At 42.2% G+C, this 19,073-nt stretch overlaps 2 protein-coding genes across 8 annotated transcripts in view; both read right to left on the reverse strand.

Moving 5' to 3' along the window:
* Nucleotides 1–109: 109 nt before the first annotated feature.
* On the reverse strand, nt 110–8,636 carry LOC100652224 (spectrin alpha chain). 2 transcript variants are annotated; one of them, XM_003394238.4, is made up of 8 exons: nt 8,493–8,636; nt 8,135–8,363; nt 7,827–8,058; nt 4,137–7,753; nt 4,009–4,053; nt 697–3,658; nt 403–569; nt 110–328 (listed from the first exon to the last, which is right to left on the reverse strand). In XM_003394238.4, exons 2-8 carry the CDS (start codon nt 8,282–8,284, stop codon nt 200–202), a joined length of 7,302 nt encoding a protein of 2,433 aa, XP_003394286.1. In that variant the 5' UTR covers nt 8,285–8,363; nt 8,493–8,636; the 3' UTR covers nt 110–199. The 2 variants fall into 2 exon arrangements, with proteins under 2 accessions (XP_003394286.1, XP_012176126.1); XM_012320736.3 differs by lacking the exon at nt 4,009–4,053.
* A 332-nt stretch (nt 8,637–8,968) lies between these two features.
* LOC100651988 (ecdysone-induced protein 74EF) overlaps nt 8,969–19,073 on the reverse strand; it is a 142,791-nt gene continuing 132,686 nt past the window's right edge. For all 6 annotated transcript variants that reach the window (XM_012320730.3, XM_012320734.2, XM_012320731.2 and 3 more), the window contains one exon: nt 8,969–12,479. In XM_012320730.3, the coding sequence (XP_012176120.2) occupies nt 11,929–12,479 (551 nt within the window). In that variant the 3' untranslated portion in view covers nt 8,969–11,928. The remainder of the gene's footprint in view (nt 12,480–19,073) is intronic.

Here is a 19,073-nt window from a genome sequence, read left to right on the forward strand (position 1 = left end):
TATAATTTATTTCTCATGAATCTTCATCGATAGCATATGTATCAGTACAAAGTAGTGCAAAGTGCGGTGTAAATAAAATCAAGATAAATAATTGATTAGACATATGGTATTGAAGTATCAAGGTATTTAATAAAATAAGTAAGCATCCAATAGTTTAATTGTAACATATTCTATAATTTAATAACTGTTGTAACTACAACTAATTTTGGAAAAGAGTGCGAGTAAATTCGATATAATCCAAGGCTCCTGTGATTGGTCGCTCCGTTTTTGGATCGACGTAAGGTTTCATACGAGCAACACAGTAATCAGCCATCTCCTTGGTAAGATTCTAAGCATATATGAAATATTGTTAATATACACCAAATAAATTGATAATTGTATATTTTGAAATTCTATACTTACAGCATATAATTCTTCTTTCGTAACATATGGCCGATCTGCCGCAGTAATAGCACGGAAAGCATTTTCGATTTCTTCGGAACTTTGTACATTCTCGGTTTCCTTGCTAATCATAAACGCCATGTATTCTTGTAACGATACGTAACCATCTCTATTCGGATCAACGATATCTGCAAAATAAACAAAAAGATAGCATATTACACTGTTTCAATATATAAACAAGAACTTTTACGCTTTTCATTAATTATCTAATTTATCTGCATTTAATGACATGATAAATATAAGTATAAAATATACCTAAAATGTTTTCGAATTCTGGATCAGGCTGGCCTTCTTCTACCATTGGTAAATCGTAACCAAGGGCCCTCAAACATGATTTGAATTCCTGGTGATTTAGACGACCGCTCTTGTCCTTGTCGAAGTGTTTGAACATCATCGAGAACTCTTTGAGTGCGTCTTCAGAAACGCCAGATTGGTTACGTGCTTGTATTTGTTGTTCCAAGTTGTGTTGCATGCGCATTCCTAGTTGATCTAATTGATCCCATTGTTGTGCCAAGCCTACGGTACTATGTTCCGTGTAACGATTGTCCAAGATTAGATGTTCTTCCAAGATAGCTCCCAAGTCTTCGATCTTCTTTAGATCTTGACGACGAGCACGAACCTCTTGAGTCTTCCTCTTTGTTGCTTCCAATTGTTGTTCTAATGATCCTGATCCTTCCATCATAGACGTTCTTGTCTCCGCTAGCCACTGATGGAATGCATTAGCATGTTTAGCAAACTCTTTACGCAACTTGTCATTCTCTTCTTGCCGTTGAGCTTCTTTTGCAAGCTCCACGTCGCGTTCTTTAATTATCTTCTGTAAATTACGCCAGGTATCTTCTAATGCTTCCATTGTGAACCATGTGTACGGATTGGGGCCAACATTGAAGCTCTTGATTTGCCTGTCAAGGGCAGCTAAAGCTTCGAAGTCTGCTTCTGCCGAGGATAAACTCGCTTGGAATTGTGCATGTGCTTCTCTGAGGGCTCGAATTTCTTCGATACTGTTACATCGCACAGGGTCTGTTAAATCTTCTTCTGCGTTCTCAAACCACGAGTTGAAAGCAGAGGCTTTCTTAGCGAATGTCAAATACAATTCTTCGATTTGTCTGAACTGATCTTGCATTCTTAGCAAGCGTTGCTTTCTCGCGTCAGAATCGGCCAGAAGCTTCTGCCAACGAGCAATAACATCCGCATGACGTTTTTGAATACTAGGCGTCTGATCATGACCAGAATCGACTAACATTTCCTTCAAAGAAGTGATATTCTGAATTCCTTCGTGTTCAAAGGCATGTAACCCAGCATCAAAGGTTTCTTGCTTAGTCAGCAGTGTCTGAACGGTAGACAAATCTCGTCCGAATTCTTCTGAGCGTACGTGAGTTTCCTTGTCAGCGATCCAGGATTCAACTACATCTGCCTTCCACATAAACTGCAAATAAGCCGAATTATCATTAAGTCGTGTCTTCCTTCTAGCAGCAAGAGCACCAAGTTGTTCCAGTTTGTTACGAAGTTGGGCACATCTTTGTCCTATAGCATCCGCACGATGATTTCCAGCCTTGATCAAAGCTTCCCCTGCTTCGCAAATGTCTTTGCAACGTTCACCATGAGCTGCAAAGTCAGTTTCAAATGCGTCATGTTTTTTCAGTAAACCTTGAACAGCAGCCATAGTGTCACCATAATCTTCGACCGATAGCAACTGTTGTTTTTCTGTGATCCAAGCTTCTTCCTCTTCTACTTTAGCTAAAAATTGTTGATAAGTTAGAGATTCATCCAGTTTCTGTCCTCTATTGGCCGCTAGCTGTTTTAATTCAGCCCATGCTTGGTTGAGTAGCTTTAGACGTTGCTCAATTTCGGGCACTCCCAAATTAGAAACGTCCATCAATTTTTCTCCTGCTTCTTGAACAGCTTGTATAGCAGGCTCATGACTACCTAACTCTGCCTCCAGTCTCTTGTGTTTCTTCTTCAAGTTTTGTACGCCAGTGAGATCACGACCATAGTCGTCTGATCCAACTAGTAGCTTTTTCTCCTTGATCCAAGACTCTTCATCGGCGATGTCCCTGAAGAATTGATGCAAAGTGTTTGCTTCGTTCAACCTTGCCTGTCTATGAGCAGCGAGGTTACGAATTCTCTCATAACGCTCGTTTATACTCTGTCGTTTCTCTTGGATACCAGCTGCGTCAAATTGTCCACTTTCAATCAGCGAATCTGCTTGCGCATTCATGTCCTTGATCCTTTCTTCGTGTGCTTGAATGTCAGCCTCAACCAACTGGTGCTTTTTCATTAAATTTTGTACAGAAGCTAGATCTTTGCCAGCATCTTCGGACGTAAGCAAGCTTTCCACTTCACCAAGCCAGAAATCTAGATCTTTAACAGCAGCAATATATGTACGCTGTTTATTGGCTTCTTTCAGCTTCATCGACTTCTCCGTAGTCTTCTGGGTAAGATACTCCCATTGATCGGCAATTGACGCTAGCCTCTTTTGGACAGCGTCCTCAGAACCAGCACATTGGTGTTTCTCGATTAAATTACCTCCCATAGCTAATACAGATTGAATTCTGTCCGCATTCGCTGCCAATTCAGCCTCAAATGCTTGGTGTTTCTGATGTTTTGATTGAATATTAGCTGGATCCTTGTAGTTCTCCTCAGTAGCGAGCTGCAGTTTCTCAGCAATCCAATTTTCCATTTCATCGGCATCTCGGGAGAATTGTTGTAGAGTTTGAGACTCTCCTAATTTGGAACGTTTCTCAATAAGAGCATCCTTCAAATGTTTCCAGCGATCCAGGACTTGGCAACGTCTATCATCAATTGGTTTTGCAGCATAATGTTCGGCAGCGATTAACTGATCAGCCAGAGTCTGCAATGTGGCAATCTTCTCTTCGTGAGCATTGATAGCTTTGTCAAAGTCTTCGTGTTTCTTAATGAGAGCCTCTACGTTGTCACTACTATCAACAGTGTCTGCACTGCTTAAGAAAGCTTCTCGGGCGCTCATCCAGTTCTCAGCTTGCTCGCAATCTCTGCAGAACAATTGTAGCTCCAAGTTTTGATCTAGCTGCATACGTCGTTGGATCCAAGCTTTCTCTAATTCTTGGCGTGCTTCAGCCATAGATTCGAGTTTTTCTTGAATCTCGACACTGGCATAGTGACTGGATTGTAAAAGCTGCTGACCGAAAAGTTCGAATGCTTGGAAAGTACCTGCTCTGGCGTCGATCTCCATGCGATGTTCCTATAACATAAACGTAATTAGGGTCGCATAGATTCACGTACACTACTTTAACATCCTCGATATAAATTCACACGCATATTTTGCACGTATCTCAATCCACTCGACAATAGAGACTACGATAAGCGGAAAAGGCAGCGATTACACTATAAGAAGCGTTGATAGTACTCCATAAGTGTTAATAAGGCGGTGTCTTCATTACTAAAACATCGATTTGCCAATCTGTTCTTTTCTCATAAAACAGAGATTTAGAAACAACAGAAAAAATATACCAAAAGTGATTAATTATAAAGAACGTATTCAGAGACAAAGTCGCACAGTTTTGCTCCATGCTCTCTTAAACTTTTCAGTACCTCTGGAAGTATGCCGTATCGTGCGTCTATCTCTGCCCTGTGATTCTATAATTCATGAATGACTCGTGAACGACCGTGTGAGCATTGAACCATTTCAATATCAATAACTTTTTAATTGATCAACTCACCTGGTGTCGTTCTAGGAGAGCTTCTGCACCGGTCACATCTGAAGCCAGCTCCTCCGATGCGACTAAACCCATCATCGAGTTGATCCAAGCCATCAGGTCTCTGTAGTCACTAAGGAAACGTTGCAGATCATAAGAATCCAGCAACTTTTCCTTCCTACTATTAGCTTTTGCCGTCAGTTGAGTCCATTCTTCGTTGATCTCTTTCTGCTTGGCGTAGGTCTGTTCAGCAGTTTCAGGATGTGATTGCATCAAGCGATTAGCTGTTTCATCCAGCTGTTTAATTTTATCTCCCAAGGCAGCTAAATCTCTTTCCAGACCCTCGTGCTTGCGCTGCAAAGCCTGAACGCTCCGTAAATCTTTTCCAAGATCGTCGTTGTTCAGTGCAGCATCCTTCTCTCGAATCCAGTCCTTAGTCTCATCGACGTCACGATGGAATCGTTGAACCTCGTGAGCGGAACCAAGTTGATTAGCACGTTCCGCAGTGAGAGTTTGCAAGCTGGTCCATTTTTCGTTTAGATCCTGTATCTGTGTTTGAATCTTCAGAGCAGCCTCTGTCTGCCCAAGACTCATTAACTGTACGGCAATCTCGTTCATTTCAGCTAACCGAACCTCATTGGCCTTCAAGTCTGCCTGGAAGTCATCGAATTTCTTCTGCATTACCTCTACCTGTTCTAGATCCTCGCCAACGTCCTGAACTTGAGCGTGATTCTCTTTATCCTTAATCCAAGTGGCCAATTCTGCAGCTTCTCTGACAAGTACATAAGCCTTAGCTGTTTCATTGAGTTTATTTTGCCTTTCGCGCGCAAGTCTCAAAAGATCATCATACTGAGCTTCTATCTGAGCTTGCCTGGCAGCTATGGAACTTTGTTCTCTAGCAAGATTCTGTTGAGAAGCGCTTAATCCCGCCTCGGGTTCTACCCTCTTTACATAGGCAGCTGGAACAAAACCTTGACGATCATTTACTTCAACTTTCCACCAATCTTTGTTATTAGAATTCAACAGAGTCAAAGTGTCGCCCTTCTTCATGGAAACTTCTCTTGGTGACTTCTCTGTATAGTCATAGAGAGCCACCACACACTCTTTACCAGTAATATCAATAGTAGGAGTTTCCTGTTGACGACAAGAAGCAGCCTGGTCTCTAAGAGCAGCTATGGTACTTGCAAATGCCTCCAGATCACTGACCAATGCCTCGTGTTTCTTTAAAAGAGCCTCAGAACTATCTTCGTCCTTTCCATAGTCAGCATTCATAACTATGGGTCGTTTTTCCTTCATCCAGGATTCAGCTTCATTAGCATCAGCAAAGTACTGATGTGCCTGAAGGGAATCATCCAGGTCATTCTTACGTTGTCTGGCTTTCTCTTTCAGTTGTCCCCAATGTTCATCCAATGCAGCCAAACGTTGGCTAATTTCCTCTGCGGCAAAGTGGCTTTCTTGCAACATTGACGCACCTGCTTGGCAAACAGCAGCTACACGTGGTTCGTGATTATTTATTTCTGCTAAAACAGCTTGATGCTTCTTCTGTAGATTTTGTACACCAATGAGATCGCGTCCACGGTTGGTGGACGCTGCAACTGGTTCTTTTTCGCGGATCCAAGCTTCTTCGTCCTCTATATCTCTGAATAGCTGTTGTACCTGCAGTGAGTCGAGAAGTCGTTGTTTACGAATGCTCATGGGCTGTTGAAGTGCAGCGTATCGAGCTTGTAGTTGTTCCTGCTTAGCCTTGATATTGTCTGCATCAAAATGTCCTGATTTCACAAATTGATCTGCAGCTTGGGCAATGCTATCGATTCTATCCGAATGGGATGTGACATCGGCTTCCAAAAGAGCATGCTTCTTTTGAAGATTTTGCACACTGGTTAGATCTTTGCCATAATCTTCAGACATCAGTTGTCCTTCTACTTCTGACAGCCATAACTCAATATCCTCGACGGTACGATTAAATTGTTGTTGTTGGGAGGCTTCTTGCAGCTTAGCACCTTTCTTTTCACTGGCATGGGTAAGACTTTCCCACAGAGACATAATTTCATCAGTACGAGTGCGAATTCTATCACTGGCATAGTGACCACTCTCAATTAATTCTTGACCAGTAGCTACCATCTCTTCCATACGAGTTCTGTTGGCGTTTAATTCTTGCTCAAAGTTCTGATGTTTCTGTACTTTTCCATTTAAGTTAGTGGGGTCCAAGTAGCTATCATCAGTGGCAAATTTGAGTTTCTCATTTACCCAACCCTTTGTTTCGTCGCAGTCGCGTTCGAATTGCTGTAGTTTGTATGCGTCCTCTAAACGACGTCTTCTTTGAGCCGATTTTTCAAGAAGAATGGCACGTCTTTCTAACAGAAGTTGACGTCTTTGTGCTACGTCGTCAGCTGCATAATGTTCTCCTTCTATCAACTTGCCGGCAAAGTCGTCTAATATCTTGACTTTTTCCTCCTGAGCTGCCAAAGACTTGTCGAAATCTTCGTGCTTCTTAATAAGAGCTTCTACGCTGTCGAGGGAATCACCCAGGTCTTCGTTTGCTAAAAATGCTTCCTGCTTAGCCATCCATGCATCCGCTTGTTCCGTATCACGGTAGAATAGCTGCAAGTCCATGCATTGTTCATACAAGATTTTTCGTTTTTCCCAAAGACTCAAAAGTGACTGCTTATCTTCGGCGAGGGAATTCAATTTTCTGGTTACTTCTTCCGCAGCATAATGTTTCTTTTCCAATAGTTTGTTGCCAGCCAAAGTAGTCGCATCGAAGCTGTCGGCTCTAGCATCAATTTCTCCCTTGTGCTCCTGATGTCTTTCAACAAGAGCTTCTGCACCAGCAACGTCTTTAGCTAGTTCGTCTGCCGATATAATCGCGCGCATGTCGTTCATCCAAGAAACCAAGTCTCTATAATCAGCCAAAAATCTATGCAAATAGTACGATTCATCGAGCTTCAGACGACGTTCTTTTGCTTTTGCCGTTAAGCTCTCCCACGACTGCAAGATCTCTGCGCGTTTAGCTTGAATCTGTTTAGAATGATCTGCTTGATGAATGGCTGCAAGACGATCTGCCTCTGCTCCCAATGTATAAACTTTATCCTCTAAAGCTGCCAAATCACGTTCTATGCCCTCATGCTTTCTTTGTAAGGTTTGTACGCTTGCAAGGTCGCGTCCAAAATCATCTGAAGATAGAACAACATCCTTTTCTGCGATCCAAGCCATTGTTTCATCGGCATCTCGGTTAAATCTTTGAATTTCGTGTGCACCAAAAAGTTTCTCTTGTCTCAAAACAGCGAGCTGCTTCAATCTTTGCCAGGATTCGTTGAGTTCCTCCTTCCTACGTAGGATAGTATCACGTTCAGGATGCCCATCCAAAAGAAGTTTATCTGCGAGTTCGTTTACTTCTGTTACTCTGTATTCTTGGCTAGCCATATCCTTTTGGAATTCGTCAAATTTCCTTTGGAGTACTTCAACATGTTCCAAGTCGTGACCAAATTCGTCCGTTGTTACAAATGCTTCCTTGTCATGAATCCAGAACATTACTTCGTCACAGTGTCGAATAAATTGTACAAGTACTAGGGCTTGTTGTAATTTAAGACCCTTGTCTGCCAATCTAGAGAGCAGCAACACCCATAACTGATGAAGATCCACTGCAAGATAAATTTGATTGTTAATTTCAAGCTATAAAATAATAAGATAAACTCAATATCAATGGAAACTTACTTAATCTCTTACTAATAACATCGCTTGCAAAATGGTGTTGAGCTATCATCTCTGATCCGGTATTATCTAATGACACTATAGCATTAGAATGAGCTGCAACTTCTGCTTCGAAAGCTTGATGCTTCTGTATCTTTGCCTGAAGGTTGGTAGGATCTTTGTAGCTTTCATCCGAAGCAGCTTGCAATTTTTCAAAAATCCATCCTTCGAGTTCGTCCGCATCTCGCTTAAAATACTAGAAACGAACGAATATCGTTACCAACGTGAACAATAAAAATTGAACAGAAATAAAGCAACAATCAAAAATATACTTGAAAGCGACGGGAGTCCTCAAGTTTATCTCTCTTGTTCCTAGCTTCTGCCTTGAAATTCGCATATCGACTGAGAACTTGCTCTCTCCGTTCTTGAATGTCCTCAGGATTTTCCAAGATTTTCACTTCCTTTGGCGTAATCTGATCCATTTCGAACAATGCTTTTCGTTTGACGTTCTGTAGACAATTCTCTACCGTCCAAAATGGCCACAGGGTGTGGTAAGGTTGACTGATATAGTGAAATCAATAATTAAAGCTTCAACAACGCGTTCGTCTTTCGACATCGATTCACAATTACGAATTTGGACGATCGTTTGCATAATATACAATGTAAAAACAATATAAAAGTGACACGTACCTCGCACAATCCTTCCAAATGCAATATACCACTGACAAGTGACGTTCTCCAAGGTTCGATATTAACTGGAATCATCTACGTGTGTAACGAGCAGTGAAATACTTTCCCTTAAAGCTACGTCACCGATTGGTCGACCAATAATACGTGGAACCAATGAAAGCTTCTCTTTAGGTACGTATCTTATCAATTACCAGCAATCACCTTTATATATAACTATTACGTCACTGAAGCGTAATCATTCTAACGAGCAGTTTCTAAACACCAATAAGAAAGTTACAATTTGACAGTTTAATTTTATCTTATCTTGTCTTTACTTCAATGATAAATTGATTTTAAGAAACTTACTTGTTTCGTTATTTATTATATGATAGTACCTGATTTTATTTCAAAAATAAAAATTTGATTTGATTTTAAATATAATGATATGTATAATTAATCTTTCTTTTCTAGGAAGAAGGGTATAAAAAACATCAAAATTATGATACAGTAATCTTTTATTAAATTTCACCTACAAACAACGAATCACAGAACGTTACATTACAGTTCCTTACGTCAATCCATCGTGTCTTCGTATTATTTTACAGGTAAATAATTATAGATTTATCCCTATTACAGTAAAGTCTTATTTGTTAAAATATCTTGTAGCGTAGTCAATCGTTATGTATATGTAAATTTAATTTACCTAAAAATAGGATTTTTTTGTTGCAATGTCCATTCATTGTTTATAAGTGGATGTTATGTATAGAAGTGGTACTATTTATAGGTACTTGCTTTTTTGTCCATTGTACTCTGATGTATTTCATTTCATTCTCTCTCTCTCTCTCTCTCTCTTTCTTTCTCTCTTTCTCTCTCTCTCTTTCTCTCTCATTCCCTCTCTTTCATTATATTCATCTTATCTTTTTTTATTGTATTTTTTAAGTATATTTTTCATCTGATACGTGTATGCAAAGTGCGATATGAAAAAAGTCTTCGTGTACCAAAAACGCTTCTCAATTTTTTTTATCTTTTTTTTCATTACTATTATTATCATTATTATTATGTTTCTCTTGACAAAAGTTACAAAACTCTATGCTGACAAAGGGGGGATGATATACAGGGTTAAAGGTTTTCTTTAAGTACCCGGACAAAGTCGATTGTATTACAAATACAAATTGCTAGAATTTTTTTCTTTAATATGTTTTCTTTGTTAGAAGGCAACACGTCTTTGTTAATTACAAGAAGGCAATTCGCTTTGTATCATCTGGTATGTCTGGCGTCCCGAGACATTTCTTCTTGATTCGAATAAACCGCGCGTATTAATTCTTTTTATGTTCATTGTTCTTTTTCCATCGTTTCCATTTTTAAGTGGCAAAAAAATGCAAGGGACCGTTTACAGGCATTATTGGCAGCACTTGATCGTTTTTTTTTTATCTATTATTTACTGTATTACCGTTTTCTTCTCCGAAATGTTTGGAGATGATCGTCAAGAAGAACAACTTGCAGCGAGAGGTAACACCTTAGAGGTATGACGCGTTCGTATCTCTCGTGTTCCACCTGTCTCTCCTATTTCTCGTTTTCTTTTGTTTCTTTTCATTTATTCACGATTACGAAGATTAACCAGCGTAATGTTCTTCTAAGTATGCTCTCAACGAATTTTTATGTACAAAACTTATTTCTATAGGATACGCTTGCACTCGTACGTCACGTCCGTATTCAGGGGCGAGCTGCTGCTCAATAAATTAATTTTCTCTCTAACTTATCATGTTTCGAACGCTCTGCCCCGTATATCAAGAAGGCTATTATACTCTAAACGTTTAGAAAAGTACGATATCTCTGATTCTAGCTGAGCATGAAAGCCACGCGGATGTGCGTTTCTTTTTCCTCGCGGGCCACGTAATCGAATCGCTGACCGTGCAAATTGATTCATTATCGTTTGATCCTAATGTGGAGAACTTATAAAAAAAAAACATGCAACACAAGAGAAAAACGATAATGCTTCCACAGTCTATGGAATATATGTGTGTGTGTGTATATATATATATATATTATATATATAAGATATACATATATATGTATATATATACACACACATATAAGATATATAAGACACGAATAGAGACATCGTACGGATAGACGGTTATTTAAACTTCCTTCTACGCAGACGTGACAGAAGAATCTCATAGACACATTAACTCGCTCCATTTACTACATAACATACAATATATATTCATATAATATATATATAATATTCAATAATATATATACTAAAGGTGTATTTTTATATATACAGAGATATACGTCTGTTTCAATAATTTTTTTATGAATTAATAACACTAGCTTGCTAAATAACATTCTTGGACCTCGTGTGTATAGCCAGCACCTTACATTGTTGAACCCTCAGCTCAAATAGAAGAGTCGCCCTTTTTTTGCTTATATTTAAAAAAATATAGTGTGTGTACAGTGTGTGTCCGTGTAGACGTGTAGTGTACAGGTGTGTGTTTGTATATATGTGTACCTCTCCCTGAGCTCGCTCCGTAAAACTTTTTCAACATCTTTATCGTTTCTGCACTCGTATTTTTCTCCTTTCTGAATCTTTTCACAGCCCTCATTTCGTTTCGTTTTTTTTTCTTTTTATTTTTTTCTTTAAACTCTCCATGTTCGCGTGCGTGCACTTTATGTAAGTTTTACTTCCCCTTTGCTTCCTTATGATTCCCTTCGTCGACACGTATGTAACAATTTCTGCTTCTTTTTCTCGTTCTAGGTAACATATATAATCGTCTAATATACAATAAATAATTTATCGCGCTCTTGAATGTACAACTGTTCGCCTATATCCCGTTTATACGTTAAGTAATAGATTCATCTTATTTTTCCCATTCTTCATTTACTCTCGATTAAAATACATTTAATAACACTTGTGCCGTAGCATCTTTAAGAACTAAATTTTGTACAAATTTGAACGAGCTCAACGTATACATATATATGTATAATATACATTTATATATATTAGACGTTGTAAAGCTTAGTACGATTACTATCGACGTACACCGTCAAAGATTAACAAAAAAAAAAAGAAAGACCAAAGGAGGACGAAATTTACGATATACATATGATTGTACACATATACCGTGGCAGCTGTCGCGTCGACAAAAACAAAACATTCATCCTCTTGCGGGTAGCGTTGTTGCGCATGCGCATCCGCTATTCGCGAGTTAATATACATATCTTTATAGGTATATACTTATAATACAAGGAACAAACGAAGTCAGAGAGAGGGCATGCTTTAGATCGTCTGAGGGTTGTGCCAAGTGGGCACATTGTGGCAGGAAGAGCTGCTCGACGATGATAATGACAACGATAAGTTCTCGCGTAAGATCGCGGCACGAATACACGAATCACTCTTTTCCCGTTCAGCTCGTCTCTCGTGCTGCTGTTCCCTCGAAGGACGAACCCTGTCTCACGCGCCGGTACAGTCAATTTCTATAATATCTTTCGGTACGTCTACAAACTGATAGACCAGCCTTTGTCCGTCAACTTTCGCCAGGATACCGCGTTGATAATAATAACGTAGGGCTCTGCCCATGGTTTCATAGTTCATGTCCGGTTTATTCTTGTGTAAACCCCATAGACGAGAAACCGCCTTGCTGTCCACCAGTTTGAAGACACCTCGTTCGCGATTCGTCCATTTGATGTAACGGGGGCAGTACTCTCGGTCCTGTAGCAATTTTAACAAAAATTCCCATAGATATGTCGTCGAACCTTCGCGAGATTTTCTCTTCACCGCGGCGCCATCCCCTTGACGTGGCTTTTTTAGTTTGTTCTTTTTCGACCGTGGGGGGAAACCTAATTCCAGCAGGTACAGGTCATCGGAAACTGAGCTGGTTGCTGCTTGAATCACGCTCGTTGGAACTCCACCGGGTCCCCGTGGTGGGCTAGGAGTGCAGGGGGTGGCAAATTGGGCTCCACTGGCGTACATCGAATTTACATAACTGCTATAGCTCTCAGACACTGTAAATAGAAGAAAAAATATCATTAAATACAGACTTATAGATCGTCTTTTGATATAGATTAGTAACAATATTTTAATTGATTAATATTTTCATGTAAATAATTAAACTGAAAGTTAACTGCGCAGTATAATATATATCATATGTATTTATTATTTATAATTATAAATGTGGTCATCATTTACGTTTGCGCAATTTCCGTTAGATGGCACCAGCATAGCTGTTGCCATTAGAAGGCAATGTAGGTTGCCATCGAATTAATCACAAATTGAATTCGGCCATTACACTTTTTGCTTGTGAAAGAAAAGATCGATCCATTTGTACGTAAAAAAATGGAACTTTGTGCGACAGCTACTACTTTTTTAACATGCTCATCAGATACGCGTCACAGCATGGGCATATTATGGAATAAGTGGATTTTAATCACGCTTGATTCATTTTTTTTAACTCGATCAACTATTTATTTTACGAACATAAAAGTGCACTTTTTACGTTTCTTATTCAAAAAATTACAAATAGTTATTGAAAATTTGGTGTTTTTATATGTCCAATATATAAACTTATTCTCACAGTAACTTTAATAAATACAATTCTATTCGTAGTTCGAATATAGTTCGAATTTATGACTCATCAGACAATAGTAGTTGCTCGTTTTCGTAGGCCACGAATTCTATTACATGTTCGAATTTGGTTGTTTGTTCTATTCTACCGATCATAGGCAGCCCTATTCCACTGATCACGGTCTAACGTGTTTAAAATCTTCGCTAGCAGTCAATTCGTTGCGCGGCATCAATATTTTCGCAATGCGCCTCAAGTATACATCGTACTTAACCGTGCAATGAACTATTAATAGCTGTCCACGGAGCATCGTTGTCGGTGCTTTGCCGTTTCTGTCACCGGATGATTGATGCTTCGGGATGAGCTCTCTCGCGGCTTCGTCTCGATAACCTTTTTTCTCTCAGGCGGTCACGATCGATCTCGATTCCGTGACTCGTAGCGCAGGAAACGTGCATACGCGCGACCCGTCAAATCGGATACGCGATCTGCGGACGCTGGAAACATCGTTTACGCGCCCCGTTGTGGGGAGGTTAGTTACAGCTCTCGGTTGTACATAGTCGTGGGCGTAACGGCGGCTAACGCGATGCACTTTTTCAAACTAACTCCCCGCGAACAGTTCTATTAATGAATGGATCGATGACATCGACCATGTAACTACGATGCTAGGAAAAAAGCAAAATATGGAAAATATGGAATTGTAGAACTATCTCTAATCGTAGGATTTGAATTTCATAAACGACTATTTGTATCGGATAGTTTATCTGAATTTATTTCGATTTGCACGACGGCACCGTTGTCGTTGTTAAAATAAGTAAAGTATATAGATTCTGACAGAAACTTGTATGGCGAAACGATTCCGTGGTCTCTGCAAAAACGTGGAACTTCAGAGATGCCTCGAAATAGAAAGTATTCTTACGCCACTGGTCGTGTGGCTAGTGCCATGTGTGAGCGAAGAGAAGGAGAAGAGGTGGTGGTCGAGTAAAGAGAGGGTTAAGCGGAGCCAAATGAAGAGAGAGAGAAGGAAGGCAAGAGGGCGAGTACGGGAGTGAGATACGAGAAAGAGAACGAAGATCGAAAGGGTAGGGGAACTCTGGCTGCAGTATGATAGAGGACTGACCCGAGCCAAGGTTGCACGGGTGACGCCATCAAGCTACTAGTGCATAATAGCGCCGCTCGTTCTGAGGCCGCCGCGACTGCGCTAAAATCGGAACTCGTTCTCTGCGTACCCTCCACCGCCGCTCTCTGTGCCTCTTTCTCGCGTTCTATACGTCGTTCCCCGTAGTTCCGCGGAGGCGCGCCACGCGGTTGAACGATTCCTCTTCTCTATTCGAAGAGAGAAGCGTTTTCTGCTTCCGAGCCGGTGCCAAAGAGGGAAGGTTAAAGAAAAAGGGAAAGAGAGAAAACGAAGCGAGCAAGGCAGACAAAAAGATGGGGAGGCAGGGAACCAAATTCTCGAGCTGCCTCTAAAAATAAAGAGAACGCCCCGTTGTTCTCAGGATCCGTGTACATAGGTTATACAAGAGAAAAAGAGGTAGCAGAGAGGACAAAGAACGAGAATAGGAGGAAAAAGAGAAATACAAAATAGGAAGAAGGAAGGATGGGAGGGAGCGAAAACAGACAGAGATAGAATGAAGATCAAGAGTAAAAGAGCGGCCGAGAACAGCTGGAGTGGATCGTGTTTACGCGCCGTATGACTGGCTAGATGAGTCAATCGTAGACCCGTTGTCTAGGAGTCGCGTGGTGGGGGAGCTACTACTTCACTGACCTATACCACGGACGTCGTATAGCGAAGGGAGAGACCGCTAGAGAGACGATGCATCGCGTATATACATGAATGTTTCGTGACGCATAGAACACACCGTCGCTGTCGTCTTACTCTTTCAAACAAGAGTCAGAGTTCCGGCGTGAGATACAGTTTAACGATCATCTATTGACATTCGAACGTTTGCGTAATAGAAAAGCTCGCGCTGCCTGGAAAAAACTGTTACACGTCAAGTCGAACTGTAATTCTTCGTCTTCTATTTTACGAATAACTCAGTTTGATTCTTTCACGTTGTCGAAGCAACTTAAGTAGAGAAAAAGAGGAATTAAAGGGGAAAATCTGAGAAGGAAAGAAGACGGACGAACAAGTGGCTTCCGCTCCGATGATAATGTTTTCGTCGACCACGTAGTCGATCGTTTCTTTCTGACAGCGTTGGCAGGAAGTTTAGACGAAACAGCCGGTAACGAGTCGATAGTTAAAAATACGTATAAAAGAGAGAGAGAGAGAGAGAGGGGGGAGTGGGGGGAGAGAGAGGTTAGGAAGGAGGATCGAAGTGATCCACAGAGTCGTGGCTCTCATGTATTTTGCGAGAATTTCGCGTTAGCCTTGCGGCCGGAAGTACAAGTATAGCAAGAAGGGAGGGATATAGGGAGAGCGCGAGAGAAAAAAAACGGGGAAGCGGGAGGAGATGATCTCGAGCGCCTCTGGTGGGGATATTCAGGAACGTACGAATCGGTAGTGGTAGTGGCAAGATGGGGTAAAGAGACGTGTAAACTGAAAGTGAAGACAACGCAAGAGGAATCTCTGCGTCTCTATACGAAGAACGGATTCTCACGTACACTATCTAACTCGAATAATTACTCGAAAAATAAATTCCACGCGAATGCATAGACATAGGTAGACATACGTAGACGCGTAGAGCACAGAGACACAAAACAGAGAGATGTTAAAACGGATGATAGGTGATTATGACGAACGACTATGAACAGATGCAACCGGTAGAGATGATAGTCAGACGATCAATTTCAAGTATTGCGCTGTTTATATCGATATCCCTTCGTTTATCAATCGTGGAAGTCGAAGCGTCGGAGGTTTGCGCGAGTTTGATTCTTTTTCCAAGGCAATGAAAATATACAAGTTGTAAGCGGCTGATATACGGTGTATGGGCGAGCGAGAAAAAGAAGAGCGGAGAAAAGCGACAGCAGATATTTACATACATCGGGGACGTATCTATGTATGTGACGTTAATAGCCGTGAACCCGTCATTTAGCGAGACGTCGCTGTATACACATACCGATACTCGCATTATCGGCAATTCATATAGCTAACTAATTGAAGACTCAGATACGCGCCAGAGTTATCGTACGATTTCCTTCGGACCAGTTACTGTACCAATAAACGCACCGTTATTTCTTCCCCAGATAGTGGTTATCTCCTCGGCGATATTGTTTGCAACTGTGATCGAAGAATATAATGAAAGAAAAAAAGAACGATAAGGACACGATCGACAATGTTGATAATATCGATCGACGCGTATGGTATTTAATCGACGATAAACAATGATCGGCAAACGCTCTTATCCTTTTTCTCCGTTGATTTCCGTCTGATGGCGACTCGCGCGAGAAGAATCATCCTAGCTCGCTATTACGACCCGAAAACATAAATTTCGATTATTCGTACGTGCGCACGAGATGTGTGTGTGTGTGTGTGTGTATGTGTGAGCGCGAGCGCGTGCGTGAGTGTGTAGGAAAGAAGCTGCTCACACGGACGACGAAAGAAACACGTCGTGGAGGATGTGACTGTAAAGCGAGTTCTCACGTACCAGGACTTCGAGGCGGAATTCCGCGTGCACCTAAGTGCACGAATGACCCTCAACCCGTCGAGGAGCGCAGCGGCAGCGGAAGAAGGATGGTGTGACACGGTGTGAAGAAGAAAAGGCACCGAAACTGTTCGTACAGCATAAACAAAGCGGTCGTGGATACCAATATTTGTTTATGTGTGCATGTACACATACACGTATACAGTGGTGCATGCGCGTCCGATACACAAAGACGAGATATAGGTTCAGGAACGATGTGTCTATAGCGGTATATAGGAGAATGCATATGCGCGCGTATCGAAGAATACGTCGAGAAAGGGAGAGAGAGAGAGAGAGAGAGAGAGAGAGAGAGAGAAAGAGAGAGATAGGGAGGAAGGAAGGTGAAGAAAAAGAGGATAGGATAAAGATGAGACTGGACACACGTAGAGTGTTGGTGGAGCATGGTAGCGACAGCGAAAGAAACAGAGAAAGAGAGAGTGAGAGAGTGAGCGAGAGAAAGAGAGAGAGAGAGAGAGAGAGGCAATAGCAGCAGTTCAGCGGGTGGTGGAGAAGCGGGTAGGAGGAGGAAGAAGACGAAGAGACGGAGGAGCGAGAGGTGGATGAGGAGGATGAGGTCGAGAGAAGGGGAGAGTTGACCTTCAGCTGCGCCGGGAAAGTCAGGCAGTCACTGACCGACAGACTAACTTAACTACTCTATCCTTCTCCTCCTTCTCTCTTCTCCACCACCATTCGCGACTGGCTAGTCCGATGCACCGTGTGCTGTACACATCCACCGTGTCTCCTTTCTCGTTCTATCTCTGTTTCGCCCACGGATGGATTCGAGCCTTCTCTTCCTTTCAACGTCCTTTCTTTTCCTCTTTGCTCGTTCTGTCTCTGTTTCTCACGTTCCTTCTGCATCTCTCTACTACCGCGTGTCTCGACGTCGAGCCGTTCTCCTCTCTTCTCTGCTCCCATTCCCTTTTTCTCTGTCTCTCGTTAGACCCAGACCCCCATCCCGGCCTATTATGTTACCCTACTGCCTCGGGATACTATCTTTAACCCCGAAACCCGTTCAAATTGCGAGCCGCTTTGCGCGCACGTGTATGAGCGCGCCACTCTCCGTACGTTCGTCGTCGCTCTCTCCCGGAAAGCACCCGGAAAGGGAGAAAGGGTGTGCACATCCCACGGAGAAGAATAGAAAACGCTGCTCCATGTCGCATGGGAAATCGAAACGCGAAGCGCGAATCGGAATTCGGTTTGCAAACTCTCGTCGAGAGACGTGTCTACGCGTACACGCGTACATCTAAAAACCCGCACACGTGTACGCCAGGCATACGTAGACACGTACGTAGGAGAGAGAAAAGGAAGAGGACGGGGCGAAGCGAGAGAAAGAACTGGGTGGCTGGGGTCCGAAAAGCTTCGCTTTCGTCGGGATCCGAGTCGAAGGACGTCGAGGTAAAAGTCTGCTCTTTGATCTTTCCACGCAAGAGGCAACGACGCGTCGAAAAATGCCCGTTCCCGCGCGTTCTCGCGCGCGATTGCAATAGACACCGTGGGCGGAACGCATTATTTCTCGGCCGTTTCTGTATTCCTCGAAGCGGCGACGCCCAAGTGGGGGAATACCACAACGCTTCTGGCCTGTCCGAAGCCTAACGAAAAGAACGAGATTTACGTCTGCAGAGTTCTCCGCCGCTTTTTCTACGCATCCACCTTGGCTGCCTATAAAACGTACGTCAAACGTGTGGGCCTCGCGATCCTCTGCCGATCCTACTTCCCCTCCACCGCTTGCAAAACCACTCTTCCCTCTCCTCTTCTTGCCTCACCACCCCCTCCAGCCCCGTCTCACGAAACGGAAATACTTGGGAAAAATAGCAACCGAGAAGTTACGCTGAACGTGTTGCGGATACGCGTTTCCACTACGTGTGTAACACGGAGGATGGAGAGAATGTATTTTTGAAAATATCCACGCGGAGAGAACGACGCATTCAGGATTTATTTCGACGACAAGCTAACACGCTGCCGTGGCCGATTAATAAAATGCCGATAAATTTCTTAACGACCGGAGAGCAAATCCGTTCGACGCGGAATATAGGAGGAAAACAGCCGCGTCTTTATATACATCGAGGTGGATATTTCTTCGGATCGAAGTATCGCGAGCGTGCATCGTTTGCAGGATACGTTTCTTCGCGAGTTCGTCGATCGTTCGATGGGATTCTTATTACTAGTTTCCTGCTGCACGTATCGCGGTGGGTAGCTCTTTGTAGCTAGCTCGTTGGTATCCGGAAGTCTCGATACTACGACGTCCGACGACCAACACGGTGCACCTATGCTCCTTGCAGCCCATTATTCTGCTTATAGGTGGACGTATACGTGTCTGTGCATGTTGCTTCGAATGTACGTATAGCTGCAGCTTCAAAAGTATCACGCGTACGTACACGACCATATAGTTTCTATTTCAAAGATGCACGATGATACGT

The sequence above is a fragment of the Bombus terrestris genome, chromosome 3 (assembly GCF_910591885.1).
Source record: "Bombus terrestris chromosome 3, iyBomTerr1.2, whole genome shotgun sequence".
NCBI lineage: Eukaryota > Metazoa > Arthropoda > Insecta > Hymenoptera > Apidae > Bombus > Bombus terrestris.